The 14,679-nt window shown below is 58.7% G+C and overlaps 1 protein-coding gene across 2 annotated transcripts in view; it reads left to right on the top strand.

The window, feature by feature from the left end:
• Window positions 1-14,679, top strand: part of ITGA2B (integrin subunit alpha 2b) — a 63,435-nt gene that overhangs the window by 39,435 nt on the left and 9,321 nt on the right. Inside the window, exons 25-29 of one of the 2 annotated variants that reach the window (XM_048829684.2) lie at window positions 4,363-4,515; window positions 5,529-5,654; window positions 6,250-6,363; window positions 7,200-7,301; window positions 7,809-7,931. In XM_048829684.2, the coding sequence (XP_048685641.2) occupies window positions 4,363-4,515; window positions 5,529-5,654; window positions 6,250-6,363; window positions 7,200-7,301; window positions 7,809-7,931 (618 nt within the window). Of the gene's footprint in view, window positions 1-4,362; window positions 4,516-5,528; window positions 5,655-6,249; window positions 6,364-7,199; window positions 7,302-7,808; window positions 7,932-14,679 lie in introns of those variants that run through there. The other variant, XM_075123551.1, reaches the window with a different exon arrangement.

The following is a 14,679-nucleotide window of genomic DNA, read 5'->3' as shown; positions in this document are numbered from 1 at the left end:
AAGCGTTTTGCACTCATAAGCCACAAGTCGTAACTTCCCCAAGCTTTCTGTAACAGCGCTGGTTCCAGGGCGATATCAGTACTAGCCAATTGCAGGATAAACGGTTCTCCCACGTTCGGGTATGCTAGGGCTGGGGCCTGGGCCAGGGCCTGTTTCAGGGTCAGCAATGCCTCTGCGTGATCAGGCCCCCACTCCCACTGCTGCCCTTTCTTTAGGAGAAAATACAGTGGGTGATTCTTGTCCGCTGTGACAAAGTTCCTCCTCTACCTTGGTGGATCTTGTGCTTATCGGCGGATTTGCTCGCCTTGGAGCTTCACAGCAGCCCTCAGTTTGGCCGTTTTTCTGAATTCACAGTCCAGGACGACGACTCCTCTGTCTGACCAGGAGTTGGGAGGATCTGGGGGGAACCCGGGCCCGCCCTCTACTCTGGGTTCCAGCCCAGGGCCCTGTGGAATGCAGCTGTCTAGAGTGCCTCCTGGAACAGCTGTGTGACAGCTACAACTCCCTGGGCTACTTCCCCATGGCCTCCTCCCAACACCTTCTTCATCCTCACCACAGGACCTTCCTCCTGGTGTCTGATAACACTTGTACTCCTCAGTCCTCCAACAGTCCGCGTTCTCGCTGTTAGCGCCTCTTGCTCCCAGCTCCTTACAAGTGCACCACAAACTGAAGTGAGCTCCTTTTTAAACCCAGGTGCCCTGATTAGCCTGCCTTAATTGAGTCTAGCAGCTTCTTGATTGGCTGCAGGTGTTCTAATCAGCCTGTCTGTCTTAATTGTCTCCAGAAGGTTCCTGATTGTTCTGGAACCTTCCCTGTTACCTTACCCAGGGAAAAGGGACCTACTTAACCTGGGGCTAATATATCTGGGGTGTATAAGTAGGGGCATTGCTAGCAGATCGAGGGACATGATCGTTCCCCTCTATTCGACATTGGTGAGGCCTCGTCTGGAATACTGTGTCCAGTTTTGGGCCCCACACTACAAGAAGGATGTGGATAAATTGGAGAGAGTCCAGCGAAGGGCAACAAAAATGATTAGGGGTCTGGAGTACATGACTTATGAGGAGAGGCTGAGGGAACTAGGATTATTTAGTCTGCAGAAGAGAAGAATGAGGGGGGATTTGATAGCTGCTTTCAACTACCTGAAAGGGGGTTCCAAGGAGGATGGATCTAGACTATTCTCAGTGATAGCAGATGATAGAACAAGGAGTAATGGTCTCAAGTTGCAGTGGGGGAGATTTAGGTTGGATATTAGGAAAAACTTTTTCACTAGGAGGGTGGTGAAACACTGGAATGCGTTACCTAGGGAGGTGGTGGAATCCCCTTCCTTAGAAGTTTTTAAGGTCAGGCTAGACAAACCCCTGGCTGGGATGATTTAGTTAGGGATTGGTCCTGCTCTGGGCAGGGGGTTGGACTAGATGACCTCCTGAGGTCCCTTCCAACCCTGATATTCTATGATCTGCCTTCTGTTACTCTCCTGTAGCCATCTGGCCCGACCCTGTCACACCGCATACATTTCAATGAAATCCCTCAAGAAGTTCAGGGTTCCCAAAATGGCTCTTAAGGATGCCACATCAATAGGGTTGGGAAGTTTTCCAATCCGTTTCACCCATTGTGCATCCGGGGTTCATCCTTCCTTTCCCCATATGACCCTTAAATATTTTACCTCTTGCTGTACCAGCTGGGCCTTGGCTCTGCTAACTTTCAATCCAGTATCCTGAATGATTTGTAACACATTCTCAGTGATTCTACCAACCTCCTCCCTATTGTCATGAGTTTTCTCCATACTACCATTCTTAATCCCTCCTCACCTCCTTTGCTTTGCATCTGGTATCCACATCCATTTCCCCTTCTTGTTCCCCTGCTGCCTGGAACTCCTCCCCATCCTCTTCCTCTAGCACAGTGGTTCCCAAACTGGGGTTCGTGAAATGTTACAGGGGGTTCTCAGGAAATAATTCCCTAATGGCGGACAGAGCTGTCCCTAGGAACCCTGGGCAGCCCGGGGCCAGCAGCCCGGAGCCCCTGGACTTCCAAGAGCTAAGCAGATCAAAGCAGGCACATCTATCACAGTGAGGAGATTTAAACTTCGAGACTCCTTATAAGAAATGGAAAGGGAGGTGGATGTTTTTTGTTGTTTTTAAAATTAAATAGGCAGCTAGTTTTGTTTTTAAAATTATTCTGAAGAACAAGTTTAAGCTTTGTTGTAATGTGCGTTGTTTGCCTGGACTGCTCAAGACCTGAATGCTTGTGTAGGAGGAACTGTGTCAGTTGGCTTCTTAAATATCTCCCTGCTGTTTCACCCCTGATACTCCTGGATGAAAACTAGGAGCCTTGTCTTATAACAGGTTTATTCAACGTGATACAAGCTACGAAAGTGAGATCTTGGAAGATGTTGCTGTTTTCATAATGTAATAAAAATAGAGCCATGATAAATAATAATTAATAATAAATAGCGTGTAATAAGCATGTCATAAAAATTATATTTTCAAGATCACTGCTTTCATAATTTATACTCAGGTAAAGGAGAAAATCCCTGGAAATATTCATTTTTAGGAGGGGGTTTGCGAGACTTGACATTTTATTGAAAGGGGTTCACAGGTTGTTAAAGTTTGGGAACCACTGCTCTAGCATACCATTGTGCATTGGGCCCTTCTGTCCCCAGATTCCCTTGGTCAAATGGGGGCCATTGTTGGCAAAAGTTACTACCTGGACCGGTTCTATTTTCCTGTCCTTATTTCCTTTTCCCACTTGTCCCTGTGTGTCTTGAAAAATTACAGCTGCTCGAGAAATGTCCTGTTTGAACTTGGGGTATCCCCTAGCTGGATCTATGGGTCCTAAAATTACTTTCATTTTTGAATTCAAGCTGTCTAACACTGCAGCCTTAAAACCTAACACATTGTAATTGGGGGGAATCCCAATTTCCGTTGGCACAATCCCGGCAGCCAGGGCCAGTATCTCCTTTTTAGTAAGATACAGTTCTGGGGACTCCTGGGGGCCCTGTTCTGTTGCATAGAACAACCTCCCCAGTTGCCGGGCTGACATTATTTGCTTCGCCCAGTCCCACACGCTGGCAGCAGCATTGTCTGCAAATAACCGCTCCCCCGCGTCCCGTATTACTGCCCAGTCAGAAGCGTTAGTACAGGCCTGGGCTAAAACTTTAAACTTTGCCTGTTTTGCAAGGTAGACGCCTCCTAACTCTGGAGGGAACCAAGTCAGTTAGAGAACCAGGCTTGACAAAGCCCTGGCTGGGATGATTTAACTGGGAATTGGTCCTGCTTCGAGCAGGGGGTTGGACTAGATGACCTTCTGGGGTCCCTTCCAACCCTGATATTCTATGATTCTATGAACCAGGAGGCAACCCCGCAACTCCTGTCTCCCCCCTTCCTCCCGCTGCAGGGCTGCACCTGGGGGAACCTCATCCACAGCCCATACACAGCGCCCACACACTGCACCCGGACACACACTGCACGCGGACGCACACTGCACCCGCTGCACGTGGACACACACTGCACCCGGACACACACTGCACACACTGCACCCGGACACACACTGCACCCAGACACACACTGCACCCGCTGCACGTGGACACACACTGCACCCGGACACACACTGCACACACTGCACCTGGACACACACTGCACGCGGACACACACTGCACGCGCCCACACACTGCACGCGGACACACACTGCACCCGGACACACACTGCACGCGGACACACACTGCACACACTGCACCCGGACACACACTGCACACACTGCACCCGGACACACACTGCACCCGCTGCACGTGGACACACACTGCACCCGGACACACACTGCACGCGGACACACACTGCACGCGCCCACACACTGCACCCGGACACACACTGCACCAGGACACACACTGCACACACTGCACCCGCACACACACTGCACGCGCCCACACACTGCACGTGGACACACACTGCACGCGCCCACACACTGCACCCGGACACACACTGCACCCGGACACACACTGCACACACTGCACGTGGACACATGCACACGTCACACACACACATACGCTGCACACACTGACTTAGAGACACACAGACACTGCACGCGCACACACACACTGACTACAGACACACACACGCTCACTGTGGACACATGGACGCTTGGTGTCCGACACGCTCCCCCTCAGTCCTGCCCATTCGTAGCTGTGTGTGCTCCCAGGTACGCATTGTGCGGAGCTGAGCAAACAGGCGTCTTTGCACAGATTGCACAAAGGGCTGCGAGACACTGAAACGCCACAAGCCCAGCCTGGCCAGGGCCTCCCGATGCCTCCCTCCAGCGCGGCGCCCCCTCTCCCGCCCAGCATTACTCGTCTCTCCTTCCCTCCCCAAGCTGCACAACCAGGGCCCTGGCACCGTGAGTCAGGCGGAGCTGTGGGTGGAGTTCCCGAACCAGTTCCAGGACGACTTCTTGCTGTACATGACGGAGCTCAGCACGGAGGGGAGGATCAACTGCTCTAGCCCCACGGGGCTCAACCCTCTGGGGGTAGGAGTGGGGATCTGCTGCACCGGTGTGGGGGGGGAGGCTACTCCCAGGCCAGGGGCCCCTGGCTCTGTCTACTAGCAGACAGGCCCTTTGTCGCCATCCCAGCTCTGTGGCCAGGCACCTGTCCCTCCATGAGCCAGAGTGGACGGGAGCTGGGGGCAGCGCAGGTTGCATGGGGCCCAAAGGGAGGAGGTGAAGGTGAGATGGAGCGTGTGGCCGGAGTGCACCTGGCAGGCTCTGATGTGGGATCTTCCCAGGTGCCGGCAGGCAAAGCGGCTCCAGTCCCGCTGTCCCAGCCAGCCGCCAGCCTATGGGGCCAAGCTGTGAGGCTGTGCTGTCCGTGTGCTGGGAGCAGAGCCGGCCGCGCCCCACCAAGCCGCAGGGTGGGAGCCCGAAGTGGACCCTGCCGCAGGTTTCCGAGGAAGCAGCGTTTAGCTGGAAAATGCTGATTTGTTGAAGGCCACGTTTCCACGGGAATCAGGCGGTTTCCCGGTGGGTTGGTCGGGAGTCCAGGCATGCAAGGTCTGCAGCTCCAGGGCAGCCCTGGCACGTGGACTCACCCTGGAATGGGGGAGCCCTGGGGTCCCCAGCCCTGGGCCAGTCCGCGTGGCAGCTGCTGAGGGAAATAGATGGTCATGAGTCTTGTCATTTTCGCTGCTGCTCACCACTGAGGAGCAGCTGTGAAACTGATCCTTTCCCGTCAGTTTCAGTCGCGGGCTACAGGACCCTGGAAGCAGAGTCTGGTCTGGAAACCCAGGGTTCATGTTTTCTACGCAAACTCGTTTGCAGTTTCCAGTTTGAAGGAAATTCCAAACATCAAAACTCCCCAAGAACTGGTTCCATGGGGCAGCGTCTGGGGGCTCTGCTCAGGCTGCCAGGGGTGCTGAGCTGGTGTGGAGGGGCTGAGGGGGACCGAGAAATCCCGGAGCTGGTTTGGAACGGAGGTTGGTCCATAGGGCCTATCCCCGCAGCACTGGGATGTGGAGATGAGGCCGTGTCCCCTCTCTTTCCAGCTGGAGGACCAGAAACCAACAGCCTCCCCTGGCCACATGAGCTACCAGCCGGTCCACAGGCGGGAGCGACGGGAGGTAGACAAGGCCGAGGCAGGCCCAGCCACTCTCAGGGAGCCCACCCTGGTGGTAAGGAGAAGGGGGGGGGTTTCTGCCAGGAGACCTTGCCCCAGCGGGTGCTGGCCAGGCCCAGCACTGTGCAGAGAATCTGGGGGAGCAGGGAGCCCCGGGTGAGGGGAAGGCAGTGCCCCCAGGGGTGTGGCGTCCTGAGCTTTAGCCTCCCTGTCATACACATGAGGTGGCTGCAAAGGGGGGTGGGAGGGAGCCCCCCCAGTGGGGGGGTGGGGGGCTGTAGGTCAGATCGCCGTTTGAGGCCTGCAGCCAGAGCATGGCTGGGAGACCACGAAGACTCTGTGGGCGAGATGGACTGTGCTGTCAGGGGAGAGAGCTCTGTTTCTGCTCCCCCAGCGGCCGCACACCCCAAAGCCAGCTCCAATGCTGGGCCGGCATCCTCCCTCCCTCCCGCCCTGCCCCCCATCTGCTTTGGAGCTGGGTGCCCAGGGTGGGACCTCCCTGGGAGGAGCGTGAAGACCCAGATGAGGACAAATTAACTCCCACCCCCAGGCTCTGGATCCAAACCCTGCAGCTGGCCGGGGTCGCGGGTGTAATAGGGGGCAGGGGGCGGGGGCCCAGGGGGCGGGGCTGACTCACTGTCTTGTGGCAGAACTGCAGCAGCCAGTCCTGTGCGGCCGTGCTGTGCAAGGTGGAGATGCTGGAGAGGGACCAGCGGGCCATGGTGACTATCCACTCCGTCCTGTGGATGCGGAGCGTCAGGAAGGTGGGGATGTGGACTTTTCCCAGCTACTCGCCCGTTGGCTGACATGACAGGTTTTGTCGACCCTGGGGCAGATTTGACCAGGCCAAGGCGAGAGTCCCTTGGAAACCTGCTGGTATTTATTCCCAGGTCCACGCCTCCGGCAGGGAGCTCTCCAGACCCCAGAGCACTGGCTGAAGCCCAGCCTCTCAGGGCTGGCAGCGTGAGCCCCGCCCTGGCAGTGCAGCATCCCGAGCTCTGGTCTCTGGGACGTCGCAGGGCCAGACATGCTGCGCACACCTCCTTTGAGAGGCACCCTGGGGCGGAGGCCGGAAGCTCGGGGTCACCGAGCAGTGACAGCCTGGATTTTCAGGAGCCCTAGCACCCATCGTTCGAACTGCTGGGGCCTGGGAGGGTGACTGGTCCAAGCTCGCACAGCGAGTCCGTCGCTGAGCTGGGGATAGAACCCAGGAGTCCGGGCTCCCTGCAGGGCAGGACCGAGTCCCCCGGAGCTTGGAGACACTCCATCAGCTCCCTTTGGATGGGCAGAGGCCCAGCTGCCCTGCTTCCCTTGGGGTCTCGCGGCCCCACAGAAGAGCAGAGGGCAGTGGGGCCCGGCCAGGGGGCCGTGGAGTCCAGCCTGTCGTCACGTCCCCCTCATGCCCCTGCTCCAGGATCAGCCCCTCCCAGATGCTGCCTGCTGGGCCCAGCCCCGCCAGTGGCCAAAGCGCCCATGCAGGGCATTCAGCCCCTCGCAGGCACGGCCAGTCACTGCAGGCCTGGGCACGTCCCCAGCGGGACAGCCCTGCCAGTGAGCGCTGGGCCACTCCTGCTGCCCCCCGGGGCTCTCTCTCACACAGTGGCCCTATGACCAGTTCATCATCCAGTCGCAGGCCTGGTTCAACGTCTCCGCCATGCCCTACCGCATCCAGCCCGAAGTGCTGCCCAGCGGACACGCCACGGTACGTCCTTGGGCGGGGGGCTGCAAGGGAGAGGGGCCACGGCCAGTGGGAGGGGCCACCGGCAGCCCCCTTGCTCTGTGCTGGGGGCTGGGCTGGCTGAGCACTGGGCTGGTTCTGTTAGCCCTGCAGCGTCCTGCTGATGCCCCCAGGCCCTGCCCCCCAGATACCGATTGGCATGGGGCCCATGGCTCAGGACCTGGCTCCTGCCAGTAAGAGACTGAAGCCGGCACTGAGCACCACGCACCCCGGAGCTTGGCCAGGGCGCAGTCTTCCGCCTGGGGCTGGGGCGCTCCTGTGGGTGGGGAGAGCCGAGCCAAGCAGACCCAGGGCACGGTGCCCTGGCAGAGCGGGCAGCCAGCGCCTTGGACTGGCCCCAGGGCACATTGATGGGGCACAGAGGGTGTGGGTGAGAGCACCCCATCCCGCACTGGCTGCAGCTCCCTGGGCCAGAGGGCGGCACCGTGGGGCGCCTGATACCAGACCACTGACCTGGCTGTCCCTCCCCAGGCCCACACGGAGGTGGTGCGGGCGAGCCCCGATGCTGAGAAGGAGATCCCCGCCTGGGGGGTGGTGCTGGCTGTGCTGGCCGGGCTCCTGCTCCTGGCCCTCTTCATCTGCGCCCTGTGGAAGGTGAGGCTGCCAGAACAGAGCCACTCCCGGGCAGATTAGCCCAGCCGGGGCCGGGGGGCTCCCGGCATCAGGATCCCCACGTGGGCAGGGCAGGGCCAAACCTGACCCTGGGGATAACCAAGGAGTCCACGGTCGGGTTCCGGGCCAGGGTCGATACCAAGGGTCGGGGCCAAGTCAGGTGTCAGGAGGTGAGGCCAGAGCCAGGAGTTCGGGAGCAGAGAGGGGCGTGGCAGCTACAGGAGAGCCAGGCTGGGTTTATACAGGGCGGGGAGCCAATCAGGAGCCAGGAGGCTGCTGCCTGTCAGACCCCTTGAGGCAGGACTGCCCATGGACAGAGTCCACAGCGGGTCGTTACACGGGCTAGTTACAGCTGCTGCTGGGTGGCAGTCTGGAGAGGCCGGCTGCCTGGTAGCTCTGCAGCCTTGGGTACTAGACCTGCAGGATCTTACCTCATAGAATCATAGAATCATAGAATATCAGGGTTGGAAGGGACCTCAGGAGTCATCTAGTCCAACCCCCTGCTCAAAGCAGGACCAATCCCCAACTAAATCATCCTAGCCATGGCTTTGTCAAGCCTGACCTTAAAAACATCTAAGGAAGGAGATTCCACCACCTCCCTAGGTAACGCATTCCAGTGTTTCACCACCCTTCTAGTGAAAAAGTTTTTCCTAATATCCAACCTAAACCTCCCCCACTGCAACTTGAGACCATTACTCCTTTTCCTGTCATCTGCTACCACTGAGAATAGTCTAGAACCATCCTCTTTGGAACCACCTCTCAGGTAGTTGAAAGCAGCTATCAAATTCCCCCTCATTCTTCTCTCCAGATGAGGCCTCATCAATGTCGAATAGAGGGGAACGATCACGTCCCTCGATCTGCTGGCAATGCCCCTACTTATACATCCCAAAATGCCATTGGCCTTCTTGGCAACAAGGGCACACTGCTGACTCATATCCAGCTTCTCGTCCACTGTCACCCCTAGGTCCTTCCGCAGAACTGCTGCCTAGCCATTCGGTCCCTAGTCTGTAGCTGTGCATTGGGTTCTTCCGTCCTAAGTGCAGGACTCTGCACTTGTCCTTGTTGAACCTCATCAGATTTCTTTTGGCCCAATCCTCCAATTTGTCTAGGTCCCTCTGTATCCTATCCCTACCTGCCACCGTATCTACCACTCCTCCTAGTTTAGTATTGTGACGATGTGACTCAGCAGGGAGGGGGGAGTGTTGACCTGGGAATGTGCCCTGGGGATGGGAGACCTGAGAGCCTGTCACCTGAGCCAGGAGGGGGAGGGGGAGGTGACACCTCTGCCCAGGAATGTGAACAGAGGCTGCAGCAGGGAACCTGCTGGGTGGGGTTAGTTGGCAGTTGGGAGGCTGGGGGGGAGGAACACAGGGAACCCCAGGGCTGGGGTCTAAGCTCCCTGCTCCCCCAGAAGGACGTGATTGAGGGGTCCTGGTTGTACCCACAAGCTCTGTTGTGGACTGTGTTCCTGTTGTCCAATAAACCTTCTGTTTTACTGGCTGGCTGAGAGTCTCAGTGGATCCCAGGAAGAGGGGTGCAGGGCCTGGACTCCCCCACACTCCGTGACAACTGGTGGCAGCGGTGGGATCTACTGCACCCCGTGAACGGCGCTTCCTGCAGTAAGTGACTGGGGAACAGTAAAACGAAGGGGAATTGACGGGGACCAGGCGTGCTGAAGATTCAGAGAGAGACGGTTTCAGGGGGCGGTTAACCCCTGGGAATGTGTGACCAGAGAGAAAGACTTTTGCAGTAACAGGGTCCCCCGGGGGATTGCAGCGAGCAGTCCCAGGGGCGGAGGAGTCTGCAGCTCGACCCTGGCAAAGAGGCGGTGACCTCAAGAAGGACTGGCACACTAAGGGCTTTTCCTGGAAACCGTGGGAAGCTGCCCGGCCTGCGAGTGGCCAGCAGGGAGATGTACGCTAAACGCCTTAAGAGTGACCTGGTGGAGCTGTGCAGGCAGAGGGGGCTGCGCATCGGGAGGTCCACCAAGGAACAACTGATTGCCCAGTTGGAGGAGAGGGATCGCTTGGATGACCCGATCCCTGTCCCTGAGGGGAGCCGCCCGGCAGACGCAGCGTGGGCCCTGGGGCCTGACCGGGCTGGGAGGGGTCAGACTGCTGCCGAGGACATCCCGAGACCCTTCCTACCTATGTCTGGGGGAGGGGTTGGGGGAAGCCCAGCGAATACCGAGGGCACCCTGACCCCAGCACCCAGCAGGGGATCCTCCCGGCGGAGCTCCCCATCCCTGGAGCGGAGGCGGCTGGAATGGGAGAGGGAGATGAAAATGAGGGAGCTGGAGGATCGTGAAAAACAACGTCAACATGAGGAGAAACAACGTCAACATGAGCAGGAGGAGAAGGAGAAACAAAGACAGCACGAACTGGAGCTGGCCAGGCTGAAGAGCAGTGGGGCCCCGGCTGTGGTGAGTGAGGGGGGACCCAAGACTGCAAGGAACTTTGATAAGTGCTTCCTGGCCCAGCGGAAGGAGGGGGAGGACATAGATAGCTTCCTGACGGCCTTTGAGAATGCCTGTGAGCTGCACAGGGTTGACCCTGCAGACAGGCTCCAGTTTCTCACCCCCTTACTGGACCCCAAAGCCGTGGAGGTGTACAGCCGGATGACAGGGCCGGAGGCAGGGGACTATGAACTGTTCAAACAGGCCCTGCTCCGTGAGTTTGGGCTGACCCCCGAGATGTACCGGAGAAGGTTCCGGAGTCAGCGTAAAACGCCTGAGGTCACCTACCTACAACTGGTCAACCGGATGCAGGGGTATGCCCGCAAGTGGACAGCTGGGGCCCGAGCTAAAGAGGACCTGCTTGACCTAATTGTACTGGAGCAACTGTATGAACAGTGCCCTTCCGACCTGAGGCTGTGGTTGGTGGACAAAAAGCTCGAGAACCCCCAGCACGCAGGGCAGCTGGCCGACGAGTTTGTGAACAGTCGGTCAGGGGGTAGCCGGGAGGAGTCCCAAAAGAACAGGCCCCCCCCGATGCAGAGAGAGAGTCACCAGGGGGCCTCCCAGCGGGGAAATAGGGAGAACCCCCTCCCAAGGGGAACGCCTGGCGTCGGGCCCCTCCGACCCGCTCGAGGGGACCAACGTGACCTGAGCTGCTATCACTGTGGCCAGAGAGGCCACGTACGGTCCCAGTGCCCTGGGCTCAGGGACAAACTGAGCAGACCCAACCTACCCAGGGTTAACTGGGTAGGGACCCAGCTGGACGAGGGGCAGACGACCCAGGCAAGGGGGGCTGCCAGTTTACCACCTGCCCCGGAGGGAAGAGTACCCCAGGCCAGCTCCACCAGAGGGCTGGAGGCTCTGGACTCAGGGCGCTCAGTTTACAGGGTGGGCGCGGGGCTGTCCCTCCGGAGAGAGTGCCTTGTTCCCCTGGAGGTGGATGGGAGGAAGGTCAATGGATACTGGGATACGGGTGCGGAGGTGACGCTGGCCCGGCCCGAGGTGGTGGCCCCAGATCGGGTGGTGCCCAACACCTACCTGACCCTGACAGGGGTGGGCGGGACCCCATTTAAGGTGCCCGTGGCAAGGGTACACCTGAAATGGGGGGCCAAGGAGGGCCACAAGGATGTGGGGGTACACCACCATTTGCCCACTGAAGTTTTGATGGGGGGAGACCTAGAGGACTGGCCAAGCAAGCCCCAGACCGCCCTGGTTGTGACCCGTAGCCAGAGCCGGCGAGGGCCACTGCTCCCTGACCCTGGGGAGGGTACCGCACCGGAGGCGCAGGACCCTACCCTGGTGGGAAGGGAGGGCCGAGGGGCACGGCTCAGAGAGGCTGAGGCCTCAGACCTGGCCACTGAGGGGGAACCGGGCCCCATCCCTTCCCCAGCTGCTGAGTTCCAGGCCGAGTTGAGGAAAGATCCCTCCTTGCGGAAGCTCAGGGACCTGGCCGACCTCAGGGTGGTACGGACCATGAGGAGAGGCTGCCAGGAGAGGTGCCTGTGGGAGAAGGGGTTCCTATACCGAGAATGGGCTCCCACAAGGGAAGTAGAGTCCTGTGGGATCAGGAGGCAGCTGGTGGTCCCCCAGAAGTATCGCCGCAAGCTCCTGTACCTGGCCCATGACATCCCCCTCGCAGGGCACCAGGGAATCCGGCGCACCCGGCAGAGGTTGCTACAGAACTTTTACTGGCCCGGGGTCTTTACCACGGTCCGGCAGTATTGCCGATCCTGTGACCCCTGTCAGAGGGTGGGGAAGGCCCGGGACAAGGGGAAAGCGGCTTTGAGACCTTTGCCCATCATAGAGGAGCCTTTCCAGAAGGTGGCCATGGACATCGTGGGGCCTCTCAGCAGGACGACCCGGTCGGGGAAGAAATACATTCTGGTGGTGGTAGATTTTGCCACCCGCTACCCCGAGGCAGTGCCCTTAGCTTCCATTGAAGCAGACACCGTGGCCGATGCGCTCCTGACCATTTTCAGCCGAGTGGGGTTCCCCAAGGAAGTCTTGACAGACCAAGGCTCCAACTTCATGTCGGCCCTGCTCCGGTGCTTGTGGGAGAAATGTGGGGTCCGGCACGACTGGGCCTCAGCTTATCACCCCCAGTCCAACGGGCTGGTGGAGAGGTTTAACGGGACGCTAAAGATGATGCTGAAAACCTTTATGAACCAGCACCCGCAGGATTGGGACAAGTACTTACCTCACCTGCTGTTCGCGTACAGGGAGGTGCCACAGGAGTCTACCGGATTTTCGCCTTTCGAACTGTTATATGGAAGGAGGGTGAGGGGCCCCCTGGACCTGATGAGAGACGAGTGGGAAGGGAAGGCCACTCCCGATGGAGAGTCAGTGGTGGAGTATGTCCTGATCTTCCGAGAGAGACTTGCTGAACTCATGGGCCTGGCCAGGGAGAATCTGGCCAGAGCCCAGAAGAAGCAGAAGGTCTGGTATGACCGCACGGCAAGGGCCCGTGCCTACGCCACTGGGGATCCGGTGATGGTTCTCATCCCAGTGAGAAAGAACAAACTACAGGCCGCCTGGGAGGGCCCTTTCAAGGTCGTCAAGCAGCTCAATGAGGTAAACTATGTGGTGGAGCTGTCGAACCGGGCGCACCACCGCCGGGTGTACCATGTGAATATGATGAAGCCATATTATGCCAGGGGGAATGTGGTGTTGGCCGTGTGTGGACAGTGGGAAGAGCAGGGAGATGACCCTTTAGTAGATCTATTCCCTGGGACCAGAGCTGGTTCCCCCCTGGAAACAATTCCCCTCTCGGATCAGCTAACCCCTGCCCAGCAAGCTGAGGTCAGGGAGGTGCTGCATCCGTACCGACAGCTGTTTTCCAACCAGCCTGGACGCACTAATCTGACTGTCCACCGGGTGCAGACCGGGTCGCACCCGCCGATAAGATGCTCCCCCTTCCGAGTCACAGGGAAAACTGCTCAGGACCTGGAAAGAGAGGTCCGGGACATGCTGGCTTTGGGGGTGATCCAGCCATCTGCCAGCCCTTGGGCCTCGCCGGTGGTGCTGGTCCCCAAAAAGGACGGGTCGGTCCGGTTCTGTGTGGACTATCGGAGGCTCAATGCCATCACTGTATCGGATGCCTACCCCATGCCCAGGCCGGACGAGCTCCTAGACAAGCTGGGAGGAGCTCGGTACCTTACCACCATGGACCTTACAAAGGGCTACTGGCAAGTGCCGCTGGATGCAGATGCCCGGCTGAAATCAGCCTTTATCACCCCTCTGGGGCTCTATGAGTTCCTGACCCTGCCTTTCGGCCTCAAGGGAGCGCCGGCCACCTTCCAGCGCCTGGTGGACCAGCTCCTGAGGGGGATGGAGAGTTTTGCCGTGGCGTATATTGATGACATCTGTGTCTTTAGCCAGACCTGGGAGGACCACGTGTCCCAGGTTAGACAAGTGCTGGACCGACTCCAGGGGGCTGGGCTGACTGTAAAAGCGGAGAAGTGCAAGGTGGGGATGGCGGAAGTGTCTTACCTGGGCCATCGGGTGGGGAGCGGCCGCCTAAAGCCGGAACCAGCCAAGGTGGAGGTGATCAGAGACTGGCCCGCTCCCCACACCAAAAAGCAGGTCCAAGCCTTTATTGGGATGGCAGGATACTACCGAAGATTTGTGCCCCACTTTAGCGCCATAGCCACCCCCATCACTGAGCTATGCAAGAAGGGGAAGCCAGACAAGGTGGTCTGGACCGAGCAGTGCCAGGAGGCTTTCCGGGCGCTGAAGGAGGCTCTGGTCAGTGGCCCAGTTCTGGCAAACCCAGACTTTGACAAGCCCTTTGTGGTGTTCACCGACGCCTCCGACACGGGACTGGGGGCGGTGTTAATGCAGGAGGATGAAAAGGGGGAGAGACACCCCATCGTGTACCTGAGCAAGAAGTTGCTACCCCGGGAGCAACACTACGCGGCCATCGAGAAGGAGTGCCTGGCCATGGTGTGGGCCCTCAAGAAACTAGAGCCCTATCTCTTCGGGCGGCACTTCACCGTGTACACCGACCACTCTCCCCTGACCTGGCTGCACCAGATGAAAGGAGCCAACGCCAAACTCCTGAGATGGAGCCTGCTCCTGCAGGATTACGACATGGACGTGGTCCACGTGAAGGGAAGTGCCAACCTGATAGCGGATGCGCTGTCCCGGAGAGGGGGCCCCGAACTTCCCCAGGTCACTGGTCACAGTGACCCCGCTCAGTTCAGTCTCGAAGGGGGGAGAGATGTGACGATGTGACTCAGCAGGGAGGGGGGAGTGTTGACCTGGGAATGTGCCCTG

The sequence above is a fragment of the Caretta caretta genome, chromosome 27, assembly GCF_965140235.1.
Source record: "Caretta caretta isolate rCarCar2 chromosome 27, rCarCar1.hap1, whole genome shotgun sequence".
Taxonomy (NCBI): domain Eukaryota; kingdom Metazoa; phylum Chordata; order Testudines; family Cheloniidae; genus Caretta; species Caretta caretta.
Note: the sequence above shows the minus strand (reverse complement) of the source record. Positions and strands in the feature narration are given on the sequence as shown.